At 45.7% G+C, this 13,168-nt stretch overlaps 1 protein-coding gene across 2 annotated transcripts in view; it reads right to left on the bottom strand.

Annotated features, from left to right (window-relative positions):
- Rtn1 (reticulon 1) overlaps window positions 1-13,168 on the bottom strand; it is a 221,446-nt gene that overhangs the window by 7,605 nt on the left and 200,673 nt on the right. For both annotated transcript variants that reach the window (XM_052739626.1, XM_052739627.1), the window contains 3 exons: window positions 5,381-5,588; window positions 2,355-2,493; window positions 519-588 (listed from right to left, as the gene is read on the bottom strand). In XM_052739626.1, coding sequence (XP_052595586.1) covers window positions 519-588; window positions 2,355-2,493; window positions 5,381-5,588 — 417 coding nt within the window. The remainder of the gene's footprint in view (window positions 1-518; window positions 589-2,354; window positions 2,494-5,380; window positions 5,589-13,168) is intronic.

Genomic DNA, 13,168 nt, shown 5'->3' with positions numbered 1-13,168 from the left:
TAGATAAAAGATGACAGGGTACTGCATAAGAAAAACAGAAGGCAGAGACCTCTGTACACACATCATTGATCCTAGAATGAGGGTGCAATGTGCCCTTTCAAGATGACAATTGATTCACCCAGAGTTGTCACTGTAGATGAATGTATACTAGAAGGCAATTTAGTGATGTGGCTGGGGAAAAAAAACACACTTAAAAATCCATTATTTGCCTGATGATGGTGGCATGTCCCTTCAATCCCAGCACTCAGGAGGCTGAGGCAGGAGAATCTTTGTGAGTTTGAGGCCAGCTTGGTGTACACAGTGAATTCCAGGACATCTAGGGCTACACAAAGGAACCCTGTCTTGAAAAACAAAGCAACAACAAAAATTCATTGTTAATTGAACTACTACAGTTCAAAGGGAGATCCTCTCCATTTGGGGGTATCTGACGTTCATGCCTAACAATCTACCAAGAAGCTGAAAGCAGACAGCCATGGAAGCACCATGTCTGCAGTGTGGGGGACATGGGAAGCACTTACCCATGAGCAGCAGGGTCAGGCCATTGAAGAGCGCGCCGACGTAAGTCAGGAGCCACATGAGGACTGCAAACTTGAGAACAGAAGGATCGTCAGGGAGCCCACCACCGTCCCTCCCAGATGGAATCCACATCTTCCCTGAGTTAGGATCTTAGTTGCTTTAATTAGGATTTCAATTTTTCCTCCCTAGAGACTAGAATGAGAGGCAAGAGGAAATGGATTCCTGGGAAACGATTTTGACGGGAAATGAAAGTATGGTAAGGTGTCCAAAGCTCACCATCCTGGTCCCTTGGAGAACTTGAACCATGCTGTTGTAAGGTTCCAGGGACCCAGTGAAATCACAGGCTAAGCTAAGCATCTGGCACACTGTAGCTCTTGGCCAGTATTTATAAGGGCCCAGGGGCTAAGAAGGGTTTTTTTTTTTGAACATTTTTAAATGGTCTGTTTAAATAGTAAAAGTATTCAATGATCTGTGACTTCACATTAAATTTAATTTCCAGTGTGCATCAATAAAGTTTTATTGGTACACAGACACAGCCCTTCATTGATGGATTGTCTTTTGCTGCTTTTGCACTGAAATGCCAAAGTTGGGTAGGGATAATATGGCCTGAAGCAGCAGATACCTTGTGACCTTTACAGAGGAGGTCTGCTGACCTCTGTTCTGGCCCACTATTGTTACATCACAAATATGAGCACAGGCAGCATTTGTGATCACTTGACAAGTCTCTAAGTATCTGCAGTCAGTTCCTGTTCCAGGGAGGCAGGTCAGGCCCTTGTCTCCCACTGCTCCCGCTGACTCATTGAACAAGTACCAGGCAACCCGTAGCACAAGACCTCAGCCACAGCGTGCACAACGCACTCTTCAAGGACAACGCTCACGACCACCCCCCCCACCCCCCCCCCCACCCCCCCCCCCACCCCCCCCACCCCCCCCCACCCCCCCCCCACCCCCCGCTCCTGGGCTGAGTCTTGTTTCAATGGTTGGGTTTGATCAGGAAGTCACAGGGAAGTCCAAGCAGTCTGTTCAAAGAAACCCACCAGATCAGTGGTCCTCAACCTATGGGTTGTGATGCCCCCAAAAGACTATTGGAAAACAGATATTTACAATTCATAACAGTAGCGAAATTATAGTTATGAAGTTGAAACGAAAATAATTTTATGGTTGGGGGATCACCACAACATGAGGAAATCTATTAAAGGGTCTCAGCTCTTAGCCTTAGGAAGGTTGAGAACCACTGCTCTAGATAGAGTGAGACTACCTGGAATAAAGCCTGCCTCCTTCCCACTCTGTCTGTCTGTCTCTCTGTCTCTGTCTCTCTCTCTCTCTCTGTGTGTGTGTGTGTGTGTGTGTGTGTGTGTGTGTGTGTGTGTGTGTGTGTGTCCCAGATCCTCCTCACACTTTGTGCTGGGCATGGGCCTTCCCTTCAGATGCTCAACCCGAGGAGTTCTCCAGGGCTTACTATTAGCATCCTCCAGAGTACACATAGTCTGTTCATATCCCTAAAAGTGGTTAATTAGGAGATGGGCTGAGATCTTGGTTTGAGAATCTATATCCTCCCATGTAAAATCTCTAGAATTGTTTGTCCTGGGGTTGACCCCAGTTCTTCCAAATACTACTGGGTAACCCTGATAAAGTGTCTAAATGTCTCCGAGCCACAGTTTTGTCATCTGTGAAATGAGAGGACCAGCTTGGATGCGTGTCATGGTGCCACACAACTGGAGGTTCTCAGATTCTAGGCTAATTAGTGACGGCTTTGTAGTCTATTGTAGCTGCCTACTGTATGCTTCCTTTGGGGAGAACAACTAAGACTGTAGGGCGAGGAGCAGAAGCAGTCATACTTTTAAGGAATCCACCAGGTCCTGGACGAGGAAAAGTCTCCGTAGCTCCTTGAGTGTGCTGTTCACGTACAGCTGCAGGCAGTCAGTGTACTTCTGGATCTGCTCCTGGGACAGGGTGATCTCCAGCTCCAGGTAGGCCCTGTCAACAAACCATCCCAGGGGAACGCCATTAGAGGGCTGAACACTGGCTGCTGCACTCCAGGGCCAAGTAAGTGCTCGTCACACTGGGAGGCTTGTGGCTGGGTCACCTCCACGAGGCTGCTGGCTGTGGGACACCATGCACACCGGATCCCCAAACACTGTTCTGACTCTCTGGGGGCTTTGCGACTCTATCCTCAAAACACAGCATTGAAGAGTGAGCTCAGAGAAACCAGAAAGACCATGAGGAGTCGACTCCTTTACTGATTTCTCTACACATGACAAAGGGATGCACATCTTTCTTAGATTCTGGAGCAATATGAAAACCCTAGCTGCCGAACTGTTCCTTGACAAACTCGAAGAATTCCTGTTTTATTTCTGGAACTGACTTCCAGGTTTCTCTAGACAGCAACAGTAACTTCAGTGACCTGGACCATATTAAACGCTCATCGATCCTAGTGAATGATGTTCTTGGTAATGAGACTTTTTTTTTTTCATTTAATCAGGTGGCTAGATTTAACTGATGGATGGTAAACAAAATAAAATATAGAATATATTCATATAATATACACAAGCTTTCTGTGCTTGGCCACACTTCTCCACTGAGCTCTGGCTTCCCTTCCCTTCCTCCCCTCTCCTGTCTGAAGACAGCCTTGGGCTGCCTGCCTCGCCTAGGGTTCTTAAAGGCATGGGATGAATAGAGATGGAGAGCCATGCAGCCTCTGTCTTGAGAGTTGGAGGGAGTGTTACAGGCTAAAGGCTTTACTCTAGAGCTCCAGGTTGAAATCCCCACTCTCAATGTTGTTTATATTTTAATGAAGTTTAGATTTAAATGTTATAGCTTTTCTCCCCTTGGAGAAAATACGAAGACACTGATTTGTCCAGATAGTGTGCTGTGATTAAAAGTCAGGTGTTCCCTGTGCTGATACAAGTGACTAGCCTGAAGGTGTTTTACACTTTAAATTTGCCTCCTAAAGGACAAAGGTTGGGCTATGAGTAGTTTTAAGCTATTGTTCCTACAACTGAGTATCAGAAGAAAGAAGCCAAATGGGACCTAAGCCCCCCATATTTCAGCCTTGGGGGTCAGCATGGCAACTCTAGAAACAATGAAGCTCTAGAACAATGGATATAGACGAATCCTGGACGGCTAAGCACAGAGAAGACGGATGAAGATGAGGACTTTGGCCAGGCTAGGGCCGCTCAAATCTGGGTTGTGTGTGTCCTGCTAGGAACAAAGACTAGCCACGTCTGGACTCCCTCACCTGTGGGGATGGGAGTGTGTGAAAGCTGCGGCCCAGATGGCCCAATAACTCAGCATTAGAAAGTCACAAGGTACCACAAGTGTGTATACGCCACAGTGTCTGCACTGAGGTCGGGACCATGATGCCGAGAAGGAAGTTCTGACAAGCAGCCTCTACCTTCAGGCCCCCAGCCCCCAAACTGGGCGTCGTTTTCTTTGCTGAGGCTCTGCTGCAACTGAGGTTTGGATCCAGCTGACAGGTGAGGCACAGAAAGGGGACATGCAGAGATGGCACCGGTGAGCTCTGGAGACTGGCCCAGAGCCACGCCGCAGCATCCTCTTCCTGTCTCATCCAGGTTTCAGCACTGTCCCTCAAACACGCGAAATGAGGAGGCATGCAGTGGAGCCCAGGGCCAGTTAGAAGGTGTGTGTGATACTCACACCGAATTCTGTAGGCAACCAGGCTCACCATCTGAAGTTGGAGCAGTTTACCATAATGGAGTTGGTTGGGTACCGCTGGCTAGGCTATCACTGCTCTCTGCCATACTCTGTGTATCTGCACAGTTCATAGACTGCTCTGAAAAAGGTGGGGAGGGGAGGCTGAAGAGACGGCTCGGCAGTCAAGAGTGCTTTACTGCTGTTACGGAGGATTGGAGTTCAGTTCCCGGCACCCACAATCACCTGTAACTCCAGCTCCAGTGATCCATGCCTCTGGCCTCTTTGGGCACCTGCATGAATGCACACACACACACACACACACACACACACACACACACACACACACACACTTAATTAAAAGAAAATATTTTAAACAGATAAAACTAAAACTTCTCTTTTTCAATATTCATTCTAACCCAATTTTCCCTGCATACAGATGTAGGGAAGGGCATGCAGTAAGAGTGCTCATGAACCTCGCACCACTCAGAAGGTTGGGCCTTTAAAAATCCCAACACCCTGTCGTCCTCATTCTGCACCTGACCTTGAATGTGTCACTTTACTTCCTAGAATCTCAGTATTTCCATCTGTAAATAGGGATTGCAGTGCCTGCCCTGCCTTCCTTATAGAGGTGGTTAGATCAAGTAATTGTTGAAATTCTCTTTAAATGAAAAAACAAAAACATGGGACCAGAGAGTTGGCTCAGAGGTCAAGAGCACTTGTTGTTCTTTCAGAGGACCTGGGTTCGATTCCCAGCACCCACGTGGTGGCTACAACCTTCCATAACACTAATTCCAGAAGACCCAACAGGCACTTATGTAAGTGCCCATACATGCAGGCAACACATTTCACATACACAAAGTAAAATAAGTACATCTAAAAAGTATATTTAAAACATCACACATGGATAAATGGGTTATGATTACCTTTGTAACCCAGAAGTGTTACAGTAAGAATGAGTTTGCTCCAGAAACCCACCAGCAACCTTAGCTACTAAAGACAGGCATTCAGGAAAACTCCAGAAGGTTCCTGGAGTTCTGGGGAAACGTGTTCCACTACACCTATGAACAGCCAGAGAGAGAGAGAGAGAGAGAGAGAGAGAGACAGAGACAGAGACAGAGACAGAGAGACAGAGACAGAGAGACAGAGAGAGAGAGCGAGCGCGAGCACGCCCAGGAGGCAGGGGGCGGGCCAGAGGGCCTGGGGCACTCACTTGAAAGGATGACCCTCATCTGTTTTCTGCACAGCCTGCAGAACAGACTTGTAGATGCGGAAGCTGATGGTGGCTGAGAGGGCGGCCAGGGCCAGGTAGGCGACGACGCTCACCACGCTGAACTGGGTCAGGGAGAAGAGCAGCAGCAGGAAGCTCCCGAACACAATCCCCGTCTGCTTGATGTCCCGCCAGTACAGAAGGTCAATAGCTGTGGAACAGACACACAAACCACTTAACTCCGGGCAGGGCCCAGGCCGGCTAGTCTGCTGCTACTGGGGCTGCAGTCTCCCACCTGGCATTTAGATTTCTAGAGAGCGGGGACACTGACTGATAACTCCATTTTGATTCAGAGAAGTCCCCAGACGTTTAAGGACAGTCTACAAATTCACAGATGTGACTCTGGTGAGCAAGGGCATCGCTATGGGCGTGTCTCTGTGGGCTATGCTACCCATACAGTGCCTGGGCTCCTGTGGCTTTGAAACAGACTTGAAAGCACAGAGGACTCTGTGGAGGGCCTGTTCTTCCCTCTGATCGCACTGATTACATGGATAACGGCATGCCCTGTCATCAATATTTGGTTTCAACAGTGGCCTACAGATGCACAGGCTAGTATACGGCTGGTCTGCATAAGCTGTATAAGTGCCCCTGCCACTGAGAACAGGCAGCCAGGAAGTCTGAGAAGGAAGGTGATGCCGTTGGAAGGAAAGCCAACGTGACCTCAGCCAATACCGCATGCACCTGGACCAAAGTAGTGTTCTTCCAAAATCCAGGAGAAAGTGAGGCACATGGCTGTGTAACAAACCCTGAAGTTGACACTCAGAGTGCTGGAGACTGTACCCAGGGCCTCTTGTATGTGAGTGAGGCTTTTAACCTAACCACTTGAGATATCTCTTAAACCTCTTTCAATTTTTATTTTATTGTAATTGTTATTTTAGGACTGTGTCACCAGCCCCAGCTGACATTTGAATTCTACTCTTGTACACTCCTTGTCGTGGTTTGAGTGAGAAAGGCCATCACGTGTTCATATATTTGAATCCTTGGTTCTCAGTTGGTGGACCTATTTGGGGAGGATGAGGAACAGTGGCCTTCTTGGAGGAAGTGTGTCACTGGGAGCAGGTTTTGAGATTCAAAAGCCCATGCCATTCCCAGTGTCTTCCTCTCTACCTCCTGCTTGTAGATAAAAAAGCTCTCAGGTACTGCTCCAGCACCATACCTGCCTGCTCACTGCCATGCTCCCCACCATGATGGTCATGGACTCTAACCCTCTGGAACCATGAGCCTCGTGTCTAAACATAAAATTACATTTCTTATTTGACATGCACACGTGGCGTTAAGGTCATTTTAGACACTATTTTAAGCATTTCTGTGCAGGCTACAGAGTCTCATGGTGTGGGATTTGTGATGGCATATCGCCATCTTGAATTGTGTATGTTAGAGATGATCCACCTGTGTGGAAAGAGTAGCCCGCCACGCCTGCTGATGATCGGAGGCTAATGAGGAGACATGGGAACAGGGCACAGCAGTGCACTAACCCCTCCTCCCAGCAGCTCTGTCTCAGGGGGCTGCAAGGCAAGAAGCTCTTTCTCAGGGCCTCAAGGCTCCCAGCAGTGTGAGGCTCGAGAGCAAAATGTTCTCTCTACCAATGGCCTTGCACCGTCACGATGATCCCTCAATGGCTTCAACTCAAAGTTACCCGCAGACAGCTATTTGTTTGAAAAAAAAGCCTGAGTCCCTTTCTCTTGTGGCGCTTCTCCTATACAAGAAGTAGAGAAAGGAAAAGCTCACGAGCATACTTGGGAATGAAACAAAGGTTTTTACTTCCATTTTAAAAAGAGGCTCAGGGCCAGAGGTGGGTTCCAAAAGTCACTACTGTGCTAAAGCCTCTCTCTGCTCCCATTACCTGTCACCCTGATTGACCATTGGTAATTAATCTCATTGGCTAACTTTTTTTTTTGTCCCCCAAAGTCTATGCCATCATTGTCTTCATTTTTATTTTAAATGTCAAGATGCCAGAACCAGGTACTGCATGAAAAGATTTACTTTTCCTTAACGATGAAATTCACGCCATCCAACCAAATAATTTTCCCTTTAGAAGAGTGCCAAAGTATAACATTTTCAGGTGCAGAAGGCCTTCGGGAAGAAACGATCTGTGAGCTCCTGCAGCCCTGAGAGCAGGTGACAGAAGGGGGAGACAGCAAGATCTCCACATGGTCTGGCTCCTCTTGGCAGGCTCAGAGGCATTAAGCCCAAGTTTGGCAGGGGTCTAGACCATCAGGCTCAAGGTCTTAGGGTGGGGGGAGCCTCCAACAGTTCTCTTCATTGAGTTAGTTCCCACCAAGGAAGAACTGAACACCAGGCTTTGTGCTGGGAGGTGGGGCCATAATAACACATGAGGTATGAAAATAGAGATTATACAGTTACAAATGAGTAACTGTGCTCTGTTTAAGGGCAGCACCACCTCATGGGCAGGCACACGGGATCCAAACACCTTGTCATCAGCCAGTGGGTGTGCCCATTATGAGAAGCTTCTATTTAGGAGATCAACAGAAGTCTGGTAAAGGGTGGGCTGTGGACTCTGTCAATATGTCAATAGTCAATATGTCAATTATGTTAATAGTATCTTTATGGATACTAAAATGTTCAGAGCATTTTCATGTATTATTTCATTCGAGCCTTACAATAAACCCATTCGTATTAAGCGAGGAAGCTAAAAGTGGAACATGTTTTCTCACTATGTACTAAAGTAGAGCCAACCCTTAAACTTTCTCCCGAACAAAATAGTTGCTTTTTCCCATTTTCCATTAAATGACCCCTCAATTCATTCAAAGTCAATTTTGGGCCACATGATTATATCTTAAACGGATCTCACAAGTAGCTATTTAAATGGATTGTTTTTATTTTAGCAAAATCAAGTCCTTACCAACAGTTTGTTGATCACTGATTTTTCTAATAAGCATGGGAGTCAAGAAATGAGAAACTGTTCTTTCTGTATTTTTAAGGATGTGAAGGTCCAGTTGGGATGGCTGAACAGTCATTTGAACAAACCCCAACTCAATGCCAGTCTATCTCTATTGCAAGAGGAGATATGAGTTGAGTCTGAGGATGTGGTAGTCTTAGAATGGATGAAGGAAGAAGGGGGGGTGCTTTGTAAATTTGGGGCACAGTTTGTTAAGGGCATGGGGTGGATAAAGGAAAACATTATGCAGGATTAGTTAACAAGAGCAGTGACTCTATGGAGGAGAAGAGAGGAGTTACAGATAATGAGAAGTTAGCATCACTGATAAAAAGAGGAATAGTAGGTGATTTGGGGGTGAAGATTTGCTTTTAAACCCCTAGATTCTGACACAAGACCTGGAGGTAAAGCCACAGCCTGGGGCATGATGTGAGACAGGATTCATAGAAAAGTATGACAATTACACACAAAGCTAATTTTTTAAAAGCTTGGAAGTTAAATGCTTTTTTAGGTTCTGTCACAGTGGCCTCAAGTTAAAATGGCGTTTGATATCGTAAATGTAGAGCTATTCAGATGTCTATGCACAACAGGCAATTGGAAACTTGATAAACAAGCAGAACCGAAATTTGATAAACTGGATTGAATATTGACACTTGAGTACATCCAGAATAGAGCAGAACCCTTGAAGTCCTGGGAGCGGAGGAAATCTCTGAGAAGCTGGAGGCTAAGGGACACCGTTTAGGATGAAGCCATAGTTAGAGGTGAGGCTATAGAGAGTCCTGTGGACTGGAAGAGGTAGACACAGCAGTGTAGACTTCAGTATCTATGAAGACAGAAGCTTCCCAGCATTCCAAGGAGAATGTTGCAGACAGGTCATGCGGTACTGTGCATGCGGTACTGCACACAGAGCAGGGAGGTGGAGCAGTAAGGGGCTAGAGAAACAGACATTCAGAGAAACGAGGAAAATGGCCACCTGTGGAGTAGTAGCTCTGTGTACTACTCAGCCTTCAGACTGAGGAAAAGCTGGGATTGTAGTGAAAACGGATGGGTGAAGACTTTTGAAAAGAGAAGGCAGGTGGTTGAGCAAGGACTCCAAGAAGATGGGATTGGGTCACTCCTAGCTTCTCCCCTCAAGAAAAGAAAAAAGGGATGCGAGAGACTTTTGGAAAAGAAACAGATATGGTAATGTAAAGTGCGCCTTGAAAATGAACTCAGATTCTACATGGAAAATGGTTAGTGGGTCTTCTTGAGTTTCAGGAGGCTAGGGGTACGGCTGACAGTAGGAAAGGCTGAAGCCTGTTTAATGCGATACGATTGTGACAAGCCACACGTGGCTACTGAGCAGTTGAGTGTGGCTAATTCCAAGTGGGACAGATGCTCTGTAAATGTGAACTAAAATACAGGGATTTAGACTTAGTTTTTTTAAAAAAAAAGGATGTAAAGTATCTTGTTAGTGATTTTCATATTGATGATAGCTAATGGTTTTGAATATGTTGAGTTAAATAAAAGATAGTATCAAAATTAATATTGCTGATTTCCTTTTACTGTTTAATGGTGCTACTAGAAAACTTAACTATTTATGTGTGGCTTACATGATATTTCTGTTGGATAGTTTTGCTCACAATTAGGATTCCAAAATCAGTGAATAAAAGGATCCTCAAAAGGCAGAGGGGCTTTGATTAAAGTCAAGGACTCAGGTTGATACAGCAACATGGTCCCATTTTGGGTGCTATGGTCAGTAGATATTGGACTGACCTGGGGCTGTGACCCACAGTACACAGCGAGAGGAGACTCAAATCCAAGAGGCCAGAAGTGAAAATGACAGTACCTGGGACTCAGGCTTAACAGTTGGAGACAGATGGACTGGGAGAGTGGCAATAACCATATGTGGTCATAATGTAGGCAAATGAGTCAGTGTTCCGAGGATGGAGTGATGTGGGTGGGAGGCAAGGAAGCTGCGATTTCAGAAGAGAATCTATGTGTTCCACGTTCCAAAGGCCGACTTTTCACACTTGAATTATGATGGGAACGATGTGAATTTGTTAGCAAGCTTTACAGTACCCGGTATGGCTTGAACATAGCTTATTCCGCTCTGAAATTCACTTTAGAATTGAATCCCCATTGTGAAGTCTGGGGTGAAGGGTGGAAAACTTAATCCAACTAAGGGATTTAGACGGGGAGGCATAGAGGAGGGATTAGGATTAAACTAAATAAAGTCCGCAGAGTGGAGTCCCTATGATTGTGCACTGAGAAGAGAAAGAGAGATCTGGACAGACATACACAGTGTGCTCCCTGACTCTTGTCAAGAGATGCCCTGGAGCATCTCAAGGTTCTGCCAGCAAGAAGGCCATCACCAGGTACAGGACATCAGCTGTGAATCTGCAGAACTGTATACCAAAATCAATGATCCTTGACAAGTTACCAAGACTGTGCTACTGTGTTATAACAACACGAAGTGGAACAAGACCACAGCCGGATCCAGAATAGCAGGCCCTTGAGTAAAGTTCCCCTTGTAATTCTACAACCACAGCAAATGACCTCAAGTGCTTTGGGCACAGCAAAGCAGAGACCGTTTTCCTCTTTTAATAGTCTTCTCACGCAGAAAAAACCAAGGAGAAGTTAAACAGTGGAGCACACATTCACTGAACGTGCTCAGGAGGACAGGTGCATCATTGCATCACTTTGACAGTTCTAACAATTCAGGCTACTTTGTTAAAAATCCCAGAGGCAACACATTGGCTTTGAAAGGACACCTCGGTGGGTTCTATCAGTTTGATAAATGGGCTAGGCTTGATGATCGCATCTTAGTCCTCATGCCACAGGTATGAGTGCACAGCTGCCTGGGACTAAAAACGAATGCAGGCAAAGGTGAACTAAGAGATCTGAAGAATCTCAGTGTCCACCGTCAAACCAGTGTGCCAATCAATCACTTTTGGAATCTCACTAAAACAAGCAAAGACCATGAGGGTCATGATCCATTTTTAGAACTACTGAAAATGATTCTCTATGTCAATTGTCTAGAAAGAAAGCCCTTTACTGTGATCCGAATGCTTTTGGTTTGGAAACTCTTTTAGATGCATTCAGTTATATGACCCAACAGTGGCTGTGGTATTCAGAAAGTTTATTAAAAATGTATCAGTGAAGTAGACAGTAGTACAGCAATCCATATTTTATTTATAAAACAAAATGTGGCATACGTAAATATAAAATGGCAATAAATTAAACAGTTGTCTGCATCATCGATCCATTTCTCTTTTATTTTTTGGTTTTTCTAAGACAAGGTCTCTTGTAGCCAAGGCTGATCACAAACTCACTATGTAGGCAGGGCTGGTCTTGGATACCTGTTCCTTCTACCTTTGCCTCCCAAAGCTGGGATTAAAGGTATCCACTATCATGCCTAGCTACCACCTTAGTCCAGAAAAGATTATAGGCACCATTGTATCACAAGTTAATGCTACTTTAAATAATGCCAAGTGGGAAAATGTAAGAAAGGAAAGTTCTGTTGGTAGAAATTTCAAACAGAAAATCACTTACAAATCATATGATATTAATGGTTATGAACTTTTTAGCCAACCCACAGTGCTTTGCCTGCAGTGACCAACTACCTCATGAGAACTACTAGAAGGCTATTAACAAGCCCAAGTTCTCTCCAATCCAGTGTCCAAAGGAATGATGGGAAAGCCAGTTCCTGACTGATTTTCATGAGGCCAACAAAATATCCCCACGGGGTGCGGACAGGAAGACACCGTAATGACTTGTTCTGTTATCTCCCCCGTGTTACATTAAGCAGGGGAACCATAAGAGAAGTGTAGTAGAGTTCTTTAAACAAACTCCAAGACCTTCAAAGACGATGTCTTTTAGTGGAATAAACCCTGAATCTCATTTACCAACACAGAGTCTCCCACACAGTGTGAGTTCAGGAGGCCTGAGCCCAGCTGGGAAGCTGTCGACAGAACTCCTGATGCCATTCTTTGGTCCACACCGCTGACAATCAGGCTGTTGAGAGAAAATGCCAGCACTATTTCTAGATGTTTTGAAAGGGAAGGTGCAGGAAGCCGGGCATTTCCTATACACCGTAAATACACCAGCATTTAATCCACTCTCTAAATGAGCTTTTGAGAAACAAAGGGAAATAAAGGATGTGATTGTCAAAGCCAAAGCCAGCAGCGATGTCTGGCACCTTTCTCCCATGACTGAAGGTGGCTGTGGTATACAATCCCCACTGGCTGCTTCTCGTGTTGGAGAAGTACTAGATGCTTAAGCAAGCCTTGCCATTTTCCCTGAGCTCCTGGAAATGATTCTGATTCTTATCTCCAAGCTCTAATCAGTAGCACTTAGAGCATTCCTGTTCTTTCCTTCCTGGGAGGGGAGCTTGGTGACAACTAGGTCCAGGGTCACCGTAATGGGGCCTGTCCAGAAAGTGAAGCCCAGCAGGACACACACACACACACACACACACACACACACACACACACACACACACACGTTTAAGACAAGTCAGCCACCTTCTTTTCTTTCTAAACTCTGAGTGAAGTCAAGGCCTGACTGGCGAGAGACTCCCCACAAACTGTGATGCAAGAAGAAAATGGCTCCCTGACGGGAAATATTGTGGCTGAGGCCTTAGGAGCACACTCTGGGACGGTGAGTATCCCAGGTCTTCAGCTTTTGGACCAGATCAAAATACCAAACTTTGCTCATCTGGTATTTTGGTCATCAAGCATAATTAGCCACAGGATCTCAAGTCTGCTCCACACGTCTTAAGGTTTGTTGTGGCAGTGCAGTTGAAGATCGGCAGAGGCAGACAGCTGAAGTTTCTGCTCTGATTTCTTTCTTGA

The sequence above is a fragment of the Peromyscus californicus genome, unplaced genomic scaffold, assembly GCF_007827085.1.
Source record: "Peromyscus californicus insignis strain IS unplaced genomic scaffold, ASM782708v3 Scaffold_15__1_contigs__length_86483966, whole genome shotgun sequence".
NCBI classification, from domain to species: Eukaryota; Metazoa; Chordata; class Mammalia; order Rodentia; family Cricetidae; genus Peromyscus; species Peromyscus californicus.
This window is presented reverse-complemented; position numbering and strand designations above follow the sequence as displayed.